This window comes from Mustelus asterias, chromosome 1 (genome assembly GCF_964213995.1).
Source record: "Mustelus asterias chromosome 1, sMusAst1.hap1.1, whole genome shotgun sequence".
NCBI lineage: Eukaryota > Metazoa > Chordata > Chondrichthyes > Carcharhiniformes > Triakidae > Mustelus > Mustelus asterias.
Genome location: NC_135801.1, coordinates 136,539,288 through 136,553,301, shown reverse-complemented (window position 1 = coordinate 136,553,301; position 14,014 = coordinate 136,539,288). Strand labels below are relative to the sequence as shown.

Below are 14,014 nucleotides of genomic sequence, written 5' to 3'. Positions count from 1 at the left end.
CATATTAGAAAAGGCTCTGAGTATTTAAGTTCCAGAGATGAATCCAGCACATGTGCCTGGGTAGCCTTGAGTGCCACTTGCATGCCATTCAAAGTGGGAAATTTGGGCACTGAGCATGTGCTGCTGCCTTGAGAAATAGCAACATCCAGCCATCACCATTGTATTTCTCTTTTCCTTGTAATTACTTTAAAGATGGACATCAAGGCATGAAAGTTTAAGGGGTTGGTGAACACAAAACTATGTTGGTTCATTCATTAAGGATTTGAGAAGTTGGTAAATGGTATTACACAGTTGGAGAACCTGAACACAGGTTTGAGTTGGTAGCTTCCTCAGAATAAACTGAGAATATGGCCTGAATTTTCACACAGATGGAGAGGCTCTCCCTCTTAGTGAAAATGGCTACAAAGGCACAAACCTGGAATTCCAACCTCTGAGCCAGACGCCCGCCATTTGCGCAGGGAGGGTGGAATGAGGATAGATTCTAAGTAGCACATCAATGATTCATGGAGGCAATTGCATGTATTAAAGTGCAGCTGCCTCATTCAGATCTGATGTTTGCAGGTGGGATCTCTAAAACATGACTTGTACACGTTAGACTTGGTGGGAGAAGTTCTAAAGTGTTCTTTGGCGAGGCAGGGTACCATTTTGGAGAGATAACGTACCCTTTGGATATGGTGTCAGGACACCTTTTGGAGAGGTCAGGTGCCCTTTGGAGGAGGTCAAGTGCCCTTTGCAATTGTTAAATTAGGCATGAACAGGCATAAACGTGCATAAACTGAATGGAACTGTCAAGAGAGGTGTCAAGAGAACTGTGAAATGAAGCTGTAAAAGAGAGCTGTCAACGGTTTTGAATTTCCGTCCTTTAAATATTTGCAAAAAAAACTACAGTGTTATACAACAAAATCAGTGCTTGCTATTTCACTTTGTTTATTGATATAAGCCTGGGGCTACCATTATAGGATTAGTGCTGCACATCTGATTTCACAATCTATCATTATCACAATGGAATATCTGGCAGTTCAGTTTTATTGCCAGCTCCAGGAGCTAATTAAGTCTGATATAAATGTTTGTTTTTATAAGGTAGTTGATTGTAGGGAATGGATTTTTATCAATGCGAGTGTGCTTTACTTGAGATAATGAGTTAATCAATTGACTTAAGGGACAGGATTTTATGGCCTTGCTCAACCGGAGACCAGAAAATCCCACCTGAGGTCAATGGACATTTCCATTGTCCGCCCCTTGTCTGCTCCGACTCCATGGCAGGTGGGACGGTAGAATTCTGGTGATGAACTTTAACCTCAGCATGCGTCTGCCAATGGTAGATATTGGATCAATTGGCACAGACTTCTAGGGGCAAAAGGTAGTAGGTGGGAGACATGTTTTCGCATGAGTTGGCATTAAATTGACATGGGAGTCGAAAGGGCTATGTGGATGAAAGGGGGATATACATTGTCATGGAGATTATGAGTGACAGTGGGGGTGACCACAGATATATAGGTTGACACTGACATTATCAGGGGCCATGGAGTGAGTGGGGTCAAAAGGTGGCATGAGTAGGCATAGATGGGCATGGAGAGATTCGCGATTTCCAAGGTTCGCTGGATCTTGACCCCCCCCCCCACCCCCGGCTGCCATTCCCACAGACAGAAATTGCAGGTTTAAGATCACCCCCAATTTATCATTTCATGCCATTCAAGCAGCAGTCCGGTTTCAGATAATTCTCCAGGTGGGTATTGAGGGGTTGCTACAGTTTAAAATGAAGTACCCACCTACTCGATTGAAGTCTTTAGTGAAGAAAAGTATTTCCTGATGAAGGCTGTGAACTCTGAAATCACAGCTGTCAGTTGCCACAGATCCTTGCAGACACAAAACTGGCAGGACTTGCAGATAGTGAGGAACATTGTCAGAGGCTACAGAAGGATATAGATAGGCTGGAAATTTGGGCAAGGAAATGGCAGATGGAGTTCAATCCTGATAAATGCGAAGTGATGCATTTTGGTGGGAATAATGTAGGGAGGAGCTACACGATAAATGGAAGAACCATAAAGGGTGTAGAGACGCAGAGGGACCTGGGTGTGCAAGTCCACAGATCTTTGAAGGTGACGTCACAGGTGGAGAAGGTGGTGAAGAAGGCATATGGCATGCTTGCCTTTATAGGACGGGGCATAGAGTATAAAAGTTGGGGTCTGATGTTGCAGATGTATAGAACGTTGGTTCGGCCGCATTTGGAATACTGCGTCCAGTTCTGGTCGCCACACTACCAGAAGGACGTGGAGGCTTTGGAGAGAGTACAGAGGAGGTTTACCAGGATGTTGCCTGGTATGGAGGGGCTTGGTTATGAGGAGAGATTGGGGAAACTGGGGTTGTTCTCCTTGGAAAGACGGAGGATGAGGGGAGACTTAATAGAGGTGTATAAAATTATGAAAGGCATAGATAGGGTGAACGGTGGGAAGCTTTTCCCCGGGTCGGTGGTGACGTTCACGAGGGGTCATAGGTTCAAGGTGAAGGGGGGGAGGTTTAACACAGATATCAGAAGGACATATTTCACACAGAGGGTCGTGGGGGCCTGGAATGTGTTGCCGGGCAAGGTGGTGGAGGCGGACACACTGGGAACGTTTAAGACTTATCTAGACAGCTATATGAACGGAGTGGGAATGGAGGGATACAAAAGAGTGGTCTAGTTTGGACCAGGGAGCGGCGCGGGCTAATTGTTCCTGGTTTCTCATTTCAAGGCTTCATTCTACGATCATCTTGCTGGTGCCAGTACAGAGCGAGACTGCGGATAGTTGGGAACCTGTCTCGGGGGCAGGGAATTCATATGGTGTTCGTGGAAGTGGAAATGACTAGGGTTGGGAAGCATTTTCCGATCAGGGCCATTGTGATCTCCTGGACTCGTTTCGATCGCCTCATGGGGTCGGAGAGGAATTTCCCAGATTTTTTTTTCCCCATATTGGCCCTGGGGTTTTTCACTCTGGGTTTTCGCCTCTCCCTGGAGATCACATGGTCTGGAATCGGGGGGTGGGGGTGAGTTAATAGGTTGTAATGAACAAAGCATCGTAGCTGTGAGGGACAGCTCGGTGGATAGGATATTGGTATGTAGATAGGCTGGAAAATTGGACGGGGATCCTGGATTCAGGATTCAATCCTGGACCGGGGAGCGGCGCGGGCTTGGAGGGCCGAAGGGCCTGTTCCTGTGCTGTATTGTTCTTTGTTCTTTGTTCAGGCCTCATGACCTGCAAGTTGGTGCAAGTTGACCCTTTCCAGGCAGGTGCTCAAGAGTTCTGTTTTCCACGGGCGGCACGGTAGCACAGTGGTTAGCACTGCTGCTTCACAGCTTCAGAGACCTGGGTTCAATTCCCGACTTGGGTCACTGTCTGTGTGGAGTTTGCACATTCTCCTCGTGTCTGCGTAGGTTTCCTCTGGGTGCTCCGGTTTCCGCCCACAGTCCAAAGAAGTGCGGGTTAGGTTGATTGGCCATGCTAAAATTGCCCCTTAGTGTCTTGAGATGGGTAGGTTAGAGGGATTAGCGGGTAAATATGTAGGGATATGGGGATAGACTCGATGGGCCGAATGGCCTCTTTCTACACTGTAGGGTTTCTGTGATTTCTATGATTCCGTGGTTCTCTGCCCAAAGGCAGGTTCGACCCAAAGCGCCCACAGCCTCCATCACAGGTAGGGCAAGAAGGCAGGCTCCACATCCACCTCATCCAGAATAGGGATCAAACCCTGTGCTGTTGGCACCAATCTCATCCACAGCAGCCATCCAATTAACTGAATCAACCAGCCAGCTCTTGCACCACTTTTCCCCCTCAGGAAATCTGAGTTGCTGCAGCAACATACACTTTTGACATTCATGTTATAGCCAGGAGTTTTAAATAGTGAGAATAGAGGCTCCAATTTCCTTTCCATCCTGTAACTGGCCAGTGCTCTCTCCCACTCTTACCGCATGCTATTGGCATATGTTGAAATGATTTAGAAGTCAATACTCAACCTTTCTGGCTGCATAATGGATGCACCATCAAGTTCTGGAGTAGGTTTTCCACCCAGAATTACTTACTCAAAGGCAGGGGTGCTATCACTGCACCCAAAGACCTCTTGAAAAGGAAGTAATCCAGCACATCTTTTGAAATCTTTAATACTGGCCATTTTTCTTAGTTTTTTGGGGCTGAACTGTAAACTGTGCACTCACTTAACCAGAAAGTCAAGAAACCTCAAACAGCAGAAAAGAAAGAACAGTCACTTCTCTGTGGCCCCTTTACACATCAGAAAGCTTTGTGAAAAACATGGCCTTAATTTTGTGGCTTAGCGGCTTCTACCTCTTTATCAATAATATGTTGTCTGATCTCACAATGAACAATTTGATGGCTGAATATTTGCCACCGATAGAAACAGGTAACTTGAGTCAGGAAATTTCCCAACTCAGCAGACCTGCCTTAGTTTAAAGGGACCCATTTGACCCAATTTTCACTCCCAGGAGGCATGTGTGTAGGATACTACCTGCCAATCCTGTAAGCCAAGGCAAGCTGGTTAGAAGGCCCACCTCAATTCTCTGGGACTTTGTCTCAGTTATTTTGGAAGCTGTTAGGTCCTCTGTCCCTCACCCTTAACAACCCGACTGCCCCCCAACTCCCATAGTCTCTCCATACCAGCTGATGCCTTCCACCTGCTCCTCCACTTTGCCCCCTTCATAACCTCATGTCACCTCCATAGTCATTCATGTAGTATAGGTAGTGAGCAGACCTCTAGTGCTATGTGAGAATTTAAAAATGTCTAACAATCTGGAAATCCATTCAAAGCCTTTATATAAATACATGAATAGGATGGGAATAGAGAGATATGGTCCCTAGAAGTAGGGGTTTTTAGTTCAGTCAGGAGTATGGTCAGTGTAGGCTTGGAGGGCCAAAGGGCCTGTTCCTGTGCTGTAATTTTCTTTATTCTTTGTTCTTTTAAATCTCCTCAAGTGCTTAATCTCTTATAAATACACACATATTCAAACCCCATATCAAGGACAACAAATCCTTTTATAAACTCTTTCTACTATTAATCAAACTGTGAACTGAAAGCAATAAGTGCCAGAAAAACTGAGCACATCTGGCAGCATTTGTGGAGTGAGAAATAGAATTAAAGTTTCATGTCCAATATGTATCGTCTTCGGAACTGGAACAAAGAACAAAGAACAGTACAGCACAGGAAACAGGCCCTTCAGCCCTCCAAACCTGTGCCGCTCCTTGGTCCAACTAGACCAATCGTTTGTATCCCTCCATTCCCAGGCTGCTCATGTGACTATCCAGGTAAGTCTTAAACAATGTCAGCGTGCCTGCCTCCACCACCCTACTTGGCAGCGCATTCCAGGCCCCCACCACCCTCTGTGTAAAAAACGTCCCCCTGATATCTGAGTTATACTTCGCCCCTCTCAGCTTGAGCCCGTGACCCCTCGTGATCGTCACCTCCGACCTGGGAAAAAGCTTCCCACTGTTCACCCTATCTATACCCTTCATAATCTTGTACACCTCTATTAGATCTCCCCTCATTCTCCGTCTTTCCAGGGAAAACAACCCCAGTTTACCCAATCTCTCCTCATAGCTAAGACCCTCCATACCAGGCAACATCCTGGTAAACCTTCTCTGCACTCTCTCTAATGCCTCCACGTCCTTCTGGTAGTGCGGCGACCAGAACTGGACGCAGTACTCCAAATGTGGCCTAACCAGCGTTCTATACAGCTGCATCATCAGACTCCAGCTTTTATACTCTATACCCCATCCTATAAAGGCAAGCATACCATATGCCTTCTTCACCACCTTCTCCACCTGTGTTGCCACCTTCAAGGATTTGTGGACTTGCACACCTAGGTCCCTCTGTGTTTCTATACTCCTGATGACTCTGCCATTTATTGTATAACTCCTCCCTACATTATTTCTTCCAAAATGCATCACTTCGCATTTATCCGGATTAAACTCCATCTGCCACCTCTCCGCCCAATTTTCCAGCCTATCTATATCCTGCTGTATATACTCAGATGTTCTGGATAGGACTTTCCACAATGCTTGAATGCAGCTGTCTGCCATGTTGATAAGTTACCCACAGCAAATGAGATGCATCCAGGATACCGAAGGAAGTTAGAGTAGAAAACGTAGAGGCAGGAGCTATAATCTTCCAATCCTCCTTGGATACAAGAATAGTGCAAGAGGACTGGAGAATTGCAAATGTTGCATCCTTGTTCACAAAATCTTAGTGATGGGAAAACTTTGAGAACCAATAACTCAAGGCAAAATTAACAATCACCTCGGCAAATAAATTATTTGAGGAAAGTCAACACAGATTTGTTAAGGCAAATCGTGTTTAACTGACTTCCTTAAGTTTTTTGCTGAGATAATTAAGCTGGTTAATGAGAATGTTGTTGTTGCGGTGCACATGGATTTTCAAAGGGCATTTGATAAAGTGCCACACATCAGATTTGTCAGTTCGGGCTCATGGAATAAAAGGAATAGTAACAGCATGGTACAAAATTAGCCAAATGACAGGAAACAGAGAGTAGAGTCTAGTGTTAAGACCACAGCTTTTCCCGATTTTGTTAATACAATGAGATCTAGGGCTAGGTGTACAATGTGCAATTTCAAAATTTGCAGAAGACGTAGAACTATATAAGACCCTCGTCAGACCCCACTTGGAGTACTGTGCTCAGTTCTGGTCGCCTCACTATAGGAAGGATGTGGAAAAGATTGAAAGGGTGCAGAGGAGATTTACAAGGATGTTGCCTGGATTGAGTGGCATGCCTTATGAGGATAGGCTGAGGGAGCTCGGTCTTTTCTCCTTGGAGAGACGAAGGATGAGAGGAGACCTAATAGAGGTGTATAAGATGTTGAGAGGCATAGATCGGGTGGACTCTCAGAGGCTTTTTCCCAGGGTGGAAATGGCTGCTACGAGAGGACACAGGTTTAAGGTGCTGGGGGGTAGGTACAGGGGAGATGTTAGGGGTAAGTTTTTCACACAGAGGGTGGTGGGCGAGTGGAATCGGCTGCCGTCAGTGGTCGTGGAGGCAAACTCAATAGGGTCTTTTAAGAGACTCCTGGATGAGTACATGGAGCTTAATGGGATGGAGGGTTATAGGTAGGTCTAAAAGGTAGGGATGCGTTCGGCGCAACTTGTGGGCCGAAGGGCCTGTTTGTGCTGTAGTTTTTCTATGTTTCTATGTTTCTAACTAAGAAGTATTTTTTTTATTTTTTAAAATTTAACTTATTAGTGTCACAAGTAGGCTTACATTAACGCTGCAATGAAGTTACTGTGAGAATCCCCTATTGTGAACTGAGGGGAGGATAAAGGTAAAATTCAAGATGACATAGATCTGTTGGTAGAATGGATGGACAAGTGGCAGATGAAATTTAATGCAGAGAAGTGTGATGTGAACCATTTTTGTGAGAATGAGATGAGGTAATAGCAAGTGAAGGGTACAATTTTAAACAGGTTGCAAGGTCAAAGAGGCTTGGGGGTATATGTACACAAATCATTGAAACATGGAAATGATGGGCATCAGTAAACTGAGCTGGCCTTGGGTACTTTAAAATGGGACTCCAGTATTAATGGTGCCAATGTTACTGATTTTTACGAGGATTTGAAATATTTGAATTGGTTTTTCCTTTAAAGCAATGAGGTGGAGATGCCAGCGTTGGATTGGGGTGGGCACAGTAAGAAGTCTCACAACACCAGGTTAAAGTTCAACAGTTTTATTTGGAATCACAAGCTTTCGGAGTGCTGCTCCTTCATCAGGTGAAGGAGCAGCACTCCAATGAAGGAGCAGCACTCCAAAAGCTCATGATTCCAAATAAACCTGTTGGACTTTAACCTGGTGTTGTGAGACTTCTTACTGTACCTTTAAAGCAAGACAGTTCTGATAAACCTGTATGAAAACACTAGCTTGGCATCAACTGGACTTTTGTGTCCAATTCTGAGCACCAGACTTTAGGAGGATCTAAAGGCAATAGAGAGGAGGCAAAAAAAGATTCATAAGAATGGTTCCAGGGATGAGAACTTCAGTTAAGTAGGAGAAGCCAGGGCTTTTCCCTTTGGAGAATAGGAGGAGATTTGATGAAGAAAATATTTGGTAGTTTGGTTTTCAGAATCTTCATCATGCTGATCGTTTTTTTTCATTTATTGGACTGTTGGCTGATCAATAAATAAAATGGCACTGTTGTATCTGTTGCATTTATAATATGTATGAATGTGTCTGTGTGTGTTTAAATGTAGTGGTAGCTTTTTGTCACGTTGTACCGCAGCAACAGCCAAACAACTTTGCGCTTTTGTTCATCATATGCAACCAGTGCTGATTTGTGGTTTTTGGAATTTCCCTGCTCTGCATAGAAACAGACATTTTTCAAAAGAAACATTGACAGCAAGTAAAGGATTAACTTCTTCCCCTTTGATATCTGAAGTTCCAGTTGCTGTAGCCAATTTGGAATTTTCTAAAATCTACGTATGTATGTTTGAAAATCTACAAATTTGTTCTTTTACTTTCAACTTTATTTGCTTTATAATCATAGACAATCTAGTCCTTGTGCTGAAGTGTTGAACTAGATAATTTCATAACAGTCATCCATCTGATGTTACTGGGCTCATATGTGAAATATTTGTTTCTTCTTTAATATTTGGTAACTTAGTAATCTCCAGTACAATCCCCTGGTCATAGAATGGTGGTTAGTTATCAATCGTATTGAATGCAGATGTCTATCTTTCAAAGAGGTACTTGGTCAAATAAAGAAATTAAACAAATTGGTTTTGTTTGTTTGTGAATGCTTGATCCAAAGGTATGAATACATCTCACACCACTTGCTTATAATGCCACCATAACAACACTCAGATCTTCTTAGATTTTACCCCTTGCAACCAAATAGGATTGGCAAAAGGCCTTTGATTAGGATAGTATTTATTTAATAATCCAACAATTTCAGAAAAAAAAGAGTCAAATTATTTGTGTTTTAACACAATCATAACCTTAATGCACAGATAAAGCAACAAGGTTTAAAAATTTATTACAATTTTCAAAATTGCTTCCAGACTGAAAGTTCTTTGAGTAATACCAAACCGAATAGATTTGTGGAAATTATCCACTTCAGCACAGAATGATGATAATATCACGTCAACACTCAAGATGAGATTGTCGAGGAGAATGAAGGAAACAGGGTAGGGGAATAAAGTTGGTAATTCTGCGCAGAATTATGTGTTCTAATTCTTGCTGTTTTTCTTCTCAACAGGGTGTCCTATTCAGTTCACGTCTCCGAGGATTATCCAGGTACTCAGATTACTAAAAGTTCTATAAAGACCATGGTGGTTATGTATTTGAGTGTTGCTGCACTGTGTTGAACTGGTTGTTTGATTGTCTGCTGATTGGTCCTTACCTAACGGTAGGTTACCTGTTACTGTCAAATGGAAGGTGGACCTCAGGCTGAGGGAAATTATTAATATAAATTGCTTACTAGTTTAACTTCTAACCCAATGTCCGTCTGTGCATTCAACATGAAAGTGAGACATGAACTGACCCAGAGTAGCTCTCAACTGACCCACATTTGAACTGAGTACTGGCGTGAAAAATAGGGCTTGTAAATTAACCCTTGAGAATACTTTAAAAGTCCATTCAGCAAATACTTCCTTTCACAAAGCCAGAGCAGCTTTTTCTTTAACGTTCAAATGTGTCAAATTTGCTAATCCGGTTGAAAAATTGTCCCCATCAGTAGTACTTTTACAAATCAACCAGTTAAAAAGGATGATCATTAATCTTCACGTCCTTTTGTTTCTTTCTGTCTCTCTGTTAATTATTTTTGAATATAGTTATTAGCACAGAATGCTTCTGCTGTCTTGTAGCGTAGGGCTGAGTAACTCCTCCAAGCCGGCACCCCAATGAGATCATCAGCAAAAATAGTCACAAGCAATCAACTGAAGCCTGATAAAAGCTGTAACACAACCTGATATTGTAAAGGGAGTCTTGTTTCTGAAATATTTTATGTTTAAGTCATCGGTTTATTGAACTACTTCTGAGAACAATAACTCAGACTTTCTGATGAGTGCAGTCCATGTTGGAAGTGCATCAAGTAAGAATTCCAAGAACAAATACATTAAAATATACAAAAGTTAGCAAAATTGTTAGATTGAGGTTGAACTGTGGACATTGTTAACATCACACCAATAGCTTACCCATTGTATTTAGCAAACACTGGGCTGAATTTTAATTCTGGGGTACCGATACTTGCTTCGGGATGAAATTAGGGTTGGGGACCACAAATGCCAGTGACGGGACCAAGAGGAAAATTTGGCAGGAGGCAGCTATTTATGCGGTGGTCTGTGGGAGCCTGGTCCAGTTGAGGACAACACGCAGCCTCCTGAATCCAGAAGACTATAGGAGGATTTAAAGCAGTCAAAAATCAGTCGCTCCACCATTAGAAGTGGGAGCTGCTGAACTATGTCCATCCTCAGGTTGCAAATTTGCTAAGTAAGGAGGACAGAAGTCATAGGAGTGATCTTACCAGCTCGTCACATCAGTCGGCCGGTGTAGCGAGTCGGTAAGTTCGGATGAGAGGCAAAAAACTGTGTTTTCGCCTGGTTTTTCGCCTCTCGTGATATTACCAGCCCTGTTATGCCGGCGTAAGTCCCCACAGAGTTATAGGCTGGAGTTTTACCGCCCCGCCTGTCACGGGAATTGGAGCAGGCAAGGGGCAGAGCATGGGAATGTCCATTGATCTCGGGCAGGATTTTACAGTTTTGGGACGAGCGAGGCTGTAAAATCCTGCCCCATGGAGTCATACAGTACAGAAGAGGCCCTCTGACCCATTAGGCAGGATTTTTACGCTGCGCTTGCCCCAAGGCTGGAAAATACCATCCGATGTCAACGGGCCTTTGCGTCCCACTTGCTATGAATGCTGTGGCGGATGAAACAGGCAAATTCCGCCCATTGAATCTACACCAACAAAAATGCACTAAATCTACATTAATCCCATTTTCCAGCACTTGGCTATGCCTTCCATGTTACAGTATTTAGTGCCATCAGAGATTTGGAGAAGTCCCCACACAATAATGGGCACCACTGTTGTCACAGTCACTTTTGACAGCAGGTGCGTGAAGACCGAGTGAGAAGGAATGAACTGGTTCCTCTTTATTCAACCAACTCTTTGGTTCCACAAAGATCAAGGGTTTAAGTTTCTTTTTTTTTAACCAGAAAACAGAATGTTTTTTCTATTTAAGCTGTGTTAATATGGAACTAATCAAACAAAGTTTTCTTGAGTCAAAGAAAGAGCAAATATATTGACCCCTAAATCTGAGAAACGTAATAAAAATGCAACATCAAGAATTTGGACTTCATGTAGTATAGGGTGCACACACACACATATCTGAAATTAAGGGAGTTAGAATCTAATAAAAGAAAGGTAAAATAATATAAGGTTAAGAATCATTTGCTTATCCTTGAAGTGTAGATCTTAAATGCTGTGGCCAATTTAGGTTAGGCGGTTTCTAGGATGTGATCAGATATAGAAGATGTTGTGATTATTATGAGATCTCGGTTCGTTGGTAAGTTTCTGGTAGGGTAGGTTTCTCGAACCAGGCGATACGTTTATTCCAAAAGATGGGGAGAGCATGTTCACCCTTCAGTTTATTTCATCTGCTGAAGATTCATTGGACACTAACTGTGTCACTTGCAATTTCTCTCTAGTGGCTGGCAGCCTTGCATTGAAATACATCACCATTTTGTATTTCCAAGAGGTTTTGGGTGGGTCTGTCTGTGACAGCCACTGGTTCAATTTCCAGTGCTACATGTTTTTCATTCATCTTCCTGAGACAGTTATGTGTTTTGATGGGGTTTGCATTAGGAAATGCTTCTCTCTTTACCCCACCTTGAGGGTGATTTATTTGTTTTTTGCCTCCAGCTTAGAATGTGGCCTTGCATTTTAAGCAGTTTCCTCTGTCTCAGTTCAAATCACAAATGTCCAGTTCGTTGAAAGCTGAAAAATCATATTTTCAAAGGTAAAGGGACATAGCCTCTTCACAAGAGGTAGGTAGATCCTTCAACCTCTCCACACTCATCTCAGATAAAGAGGGAGCTTTGAAGCTAATGAGCAAGCAGGCGATAGAGGGAGTCCTATTCAGAAGATTAGGCAGGTGCCAGCAAGAGTTTTATCCGAACATTCTGTTTCACATCCTTGTAACCGTTTTTGTGCTCAGTGTCACGTGATTACTGATCATGAAACCCTTCTCACTCCTGAAAGTCATGTGTTCTCTGTTCCTGTGAAACCTATTGGGCCTTGCCATATCCTCTTCTAATATGCCAGACAAAGAAGCAGAAGAGGAAGAAGAACAAGTAAGCGGTTTCTGATTTAGGTTCTGCCAGTACTTCATCACATGCATCATTAGCTACCCTCTCTCTTTCAAGTAACAACCCCAGAGGCATTCACTTGTGGTAACAGAGAACAAGCCAGGAGGAGTGCACCAGAGGTCAAAGCAAACATGGGTGGATAGGAGGTTCTGGGTTTGGAAGATGAGGAAGAAAATGTTGTTAGTTGGAAGAAAACGTTACGCCTCAGTTCAGAACTTTGGAGATCTATATCTTATGCTTTTAGAGGAGGCTTGTAGATTATTAAATGCACTTTCATGCGCAGGAAACAGTCACAATATACAACAGACAGTCGATTAGTTGGAGAAGTAAAAGTAAACACAGAAAATGCTGGAAAATCTCAGCAGTATGGCAACATCTGAGGAGAGAGAAACAAGAGTGAAAGTTTCAAATCCAATATGAATCTTCTTCAGAACTGGAACTCAGATATTCTGGATAGACCTTTCCACAAAGCTTGAGTGCAGAAACTCTCATGAGACAATCACCTGGAGGAGATGTTCTGAGCTAGGGCTCCATTCTGGGATCTTCCTGTCCAGTTTTAACACCATCTGGGATTGTAACAAGAGCATTATCAGAAGATGAGGTGCTGTTCCTGCAGCTTGCATTGCGCTTCACTGCATCATTGTAGCAGAATGAGGACAGAAAAGTGAGCATGATGATGAATTGAAATGGCAAATGACAAGGCCAAGGTTGTGCATGTGGACTGAGTGAAGGTGTTCCACAAAGCAATCACCCAGTCTACATTCAGTCTCCTCAATATAGAGGAAATGTTCTTAATACATATCTGTGGCCTCCTGATGGATGTTTTTTTTTCACCACTGCCATTCACCCTGCACTATCTGTCTGCTTCAGACCAATCTGTGACAGAGGCCCACGTGACAGGCTGTGCTTCTGCTGTGGAATGTTTTTTAACACTTTGGATATGGGCATCGTTGGCATGTTCTGCATTTATTGTCCATCCCTGGGCTTGTTCAGCCTCATGATGGCACAGTTAAGATTCAACCACATTGGTGTGAAATTGGAGTAACATAAGGACAGCAAATTTCATTCCCCAAAGTGAATTAGTTTGTATTATGTGACAATCTAATAACTTCATGGTCACCTTTTTACTGGTATCGGAATCTCAATTTTCTTTCACTTTAACCATATTCAAATTCTCAAACTGCCATGATGGGATGTGAACTCACTGGATCATTAGACCAAGCTCCTTGACTAGTGCAGTAATATCACTATAACACTGCTGTCCCCTGATCAGATTGATGTAATACTGGGTGGTCAGATTGGAGAAGCTTGACTATTCCAGTCTTCAAGTGTAAGGAGACCTGGAAACCACCTTTGCCAATATAAAGTCGCCATAGTCCCAGGTGACCAGAGGCTGCTTTCTCCTTTGGGCAGGAGAGCTGATTGGTGGTGATATAATCTGAGAATCACCACACCTCAGGCGAGGGGCAAGGTTGAGAAGGTGGGGTCTTCATGAATAATCTCAGCCAGTACAGGAATTGAACCCGTGCCTTTGGCTTTTCCCTGCATCACGAACCAGCTGTTCAGCCAACTGAGCTAAACTGACCCCCACTTTTGCCAATATGGCAGTTCATTTATTACTGGTGTAGGTTGGACATGGGTGTCCAAAATTGGGCTTTTTGC

At 43.2% G+C, this 14,014-nt stretch overlaps 1 protein-coding gene across 2 annotated transcripts in view; it reads left to right on the top strand.

Moving 5' to 3' along the window:
- parp8 (poly (ADP-ribose) polymerase family, member 8) overlaps positions 1 to 14,014 on the top strand; it is a 427,354-nt gene that overhangs the window by 151,985 nt on the left and 261,355 nt on the right. For both annotated transcript variants that reach the window (XM_078219454.1, XM_078219455.1), the window contains exon 3: positions 9,246 to 9,283. In XM_078219454.1, the coding sequence (XP_078075580.1) occupies positions 9,246 to 9,283 (38 nt within the window). The remainder of the gene's footprint in view (positions 1 to 9,245; positions 9,284 to 14,014) is intronic.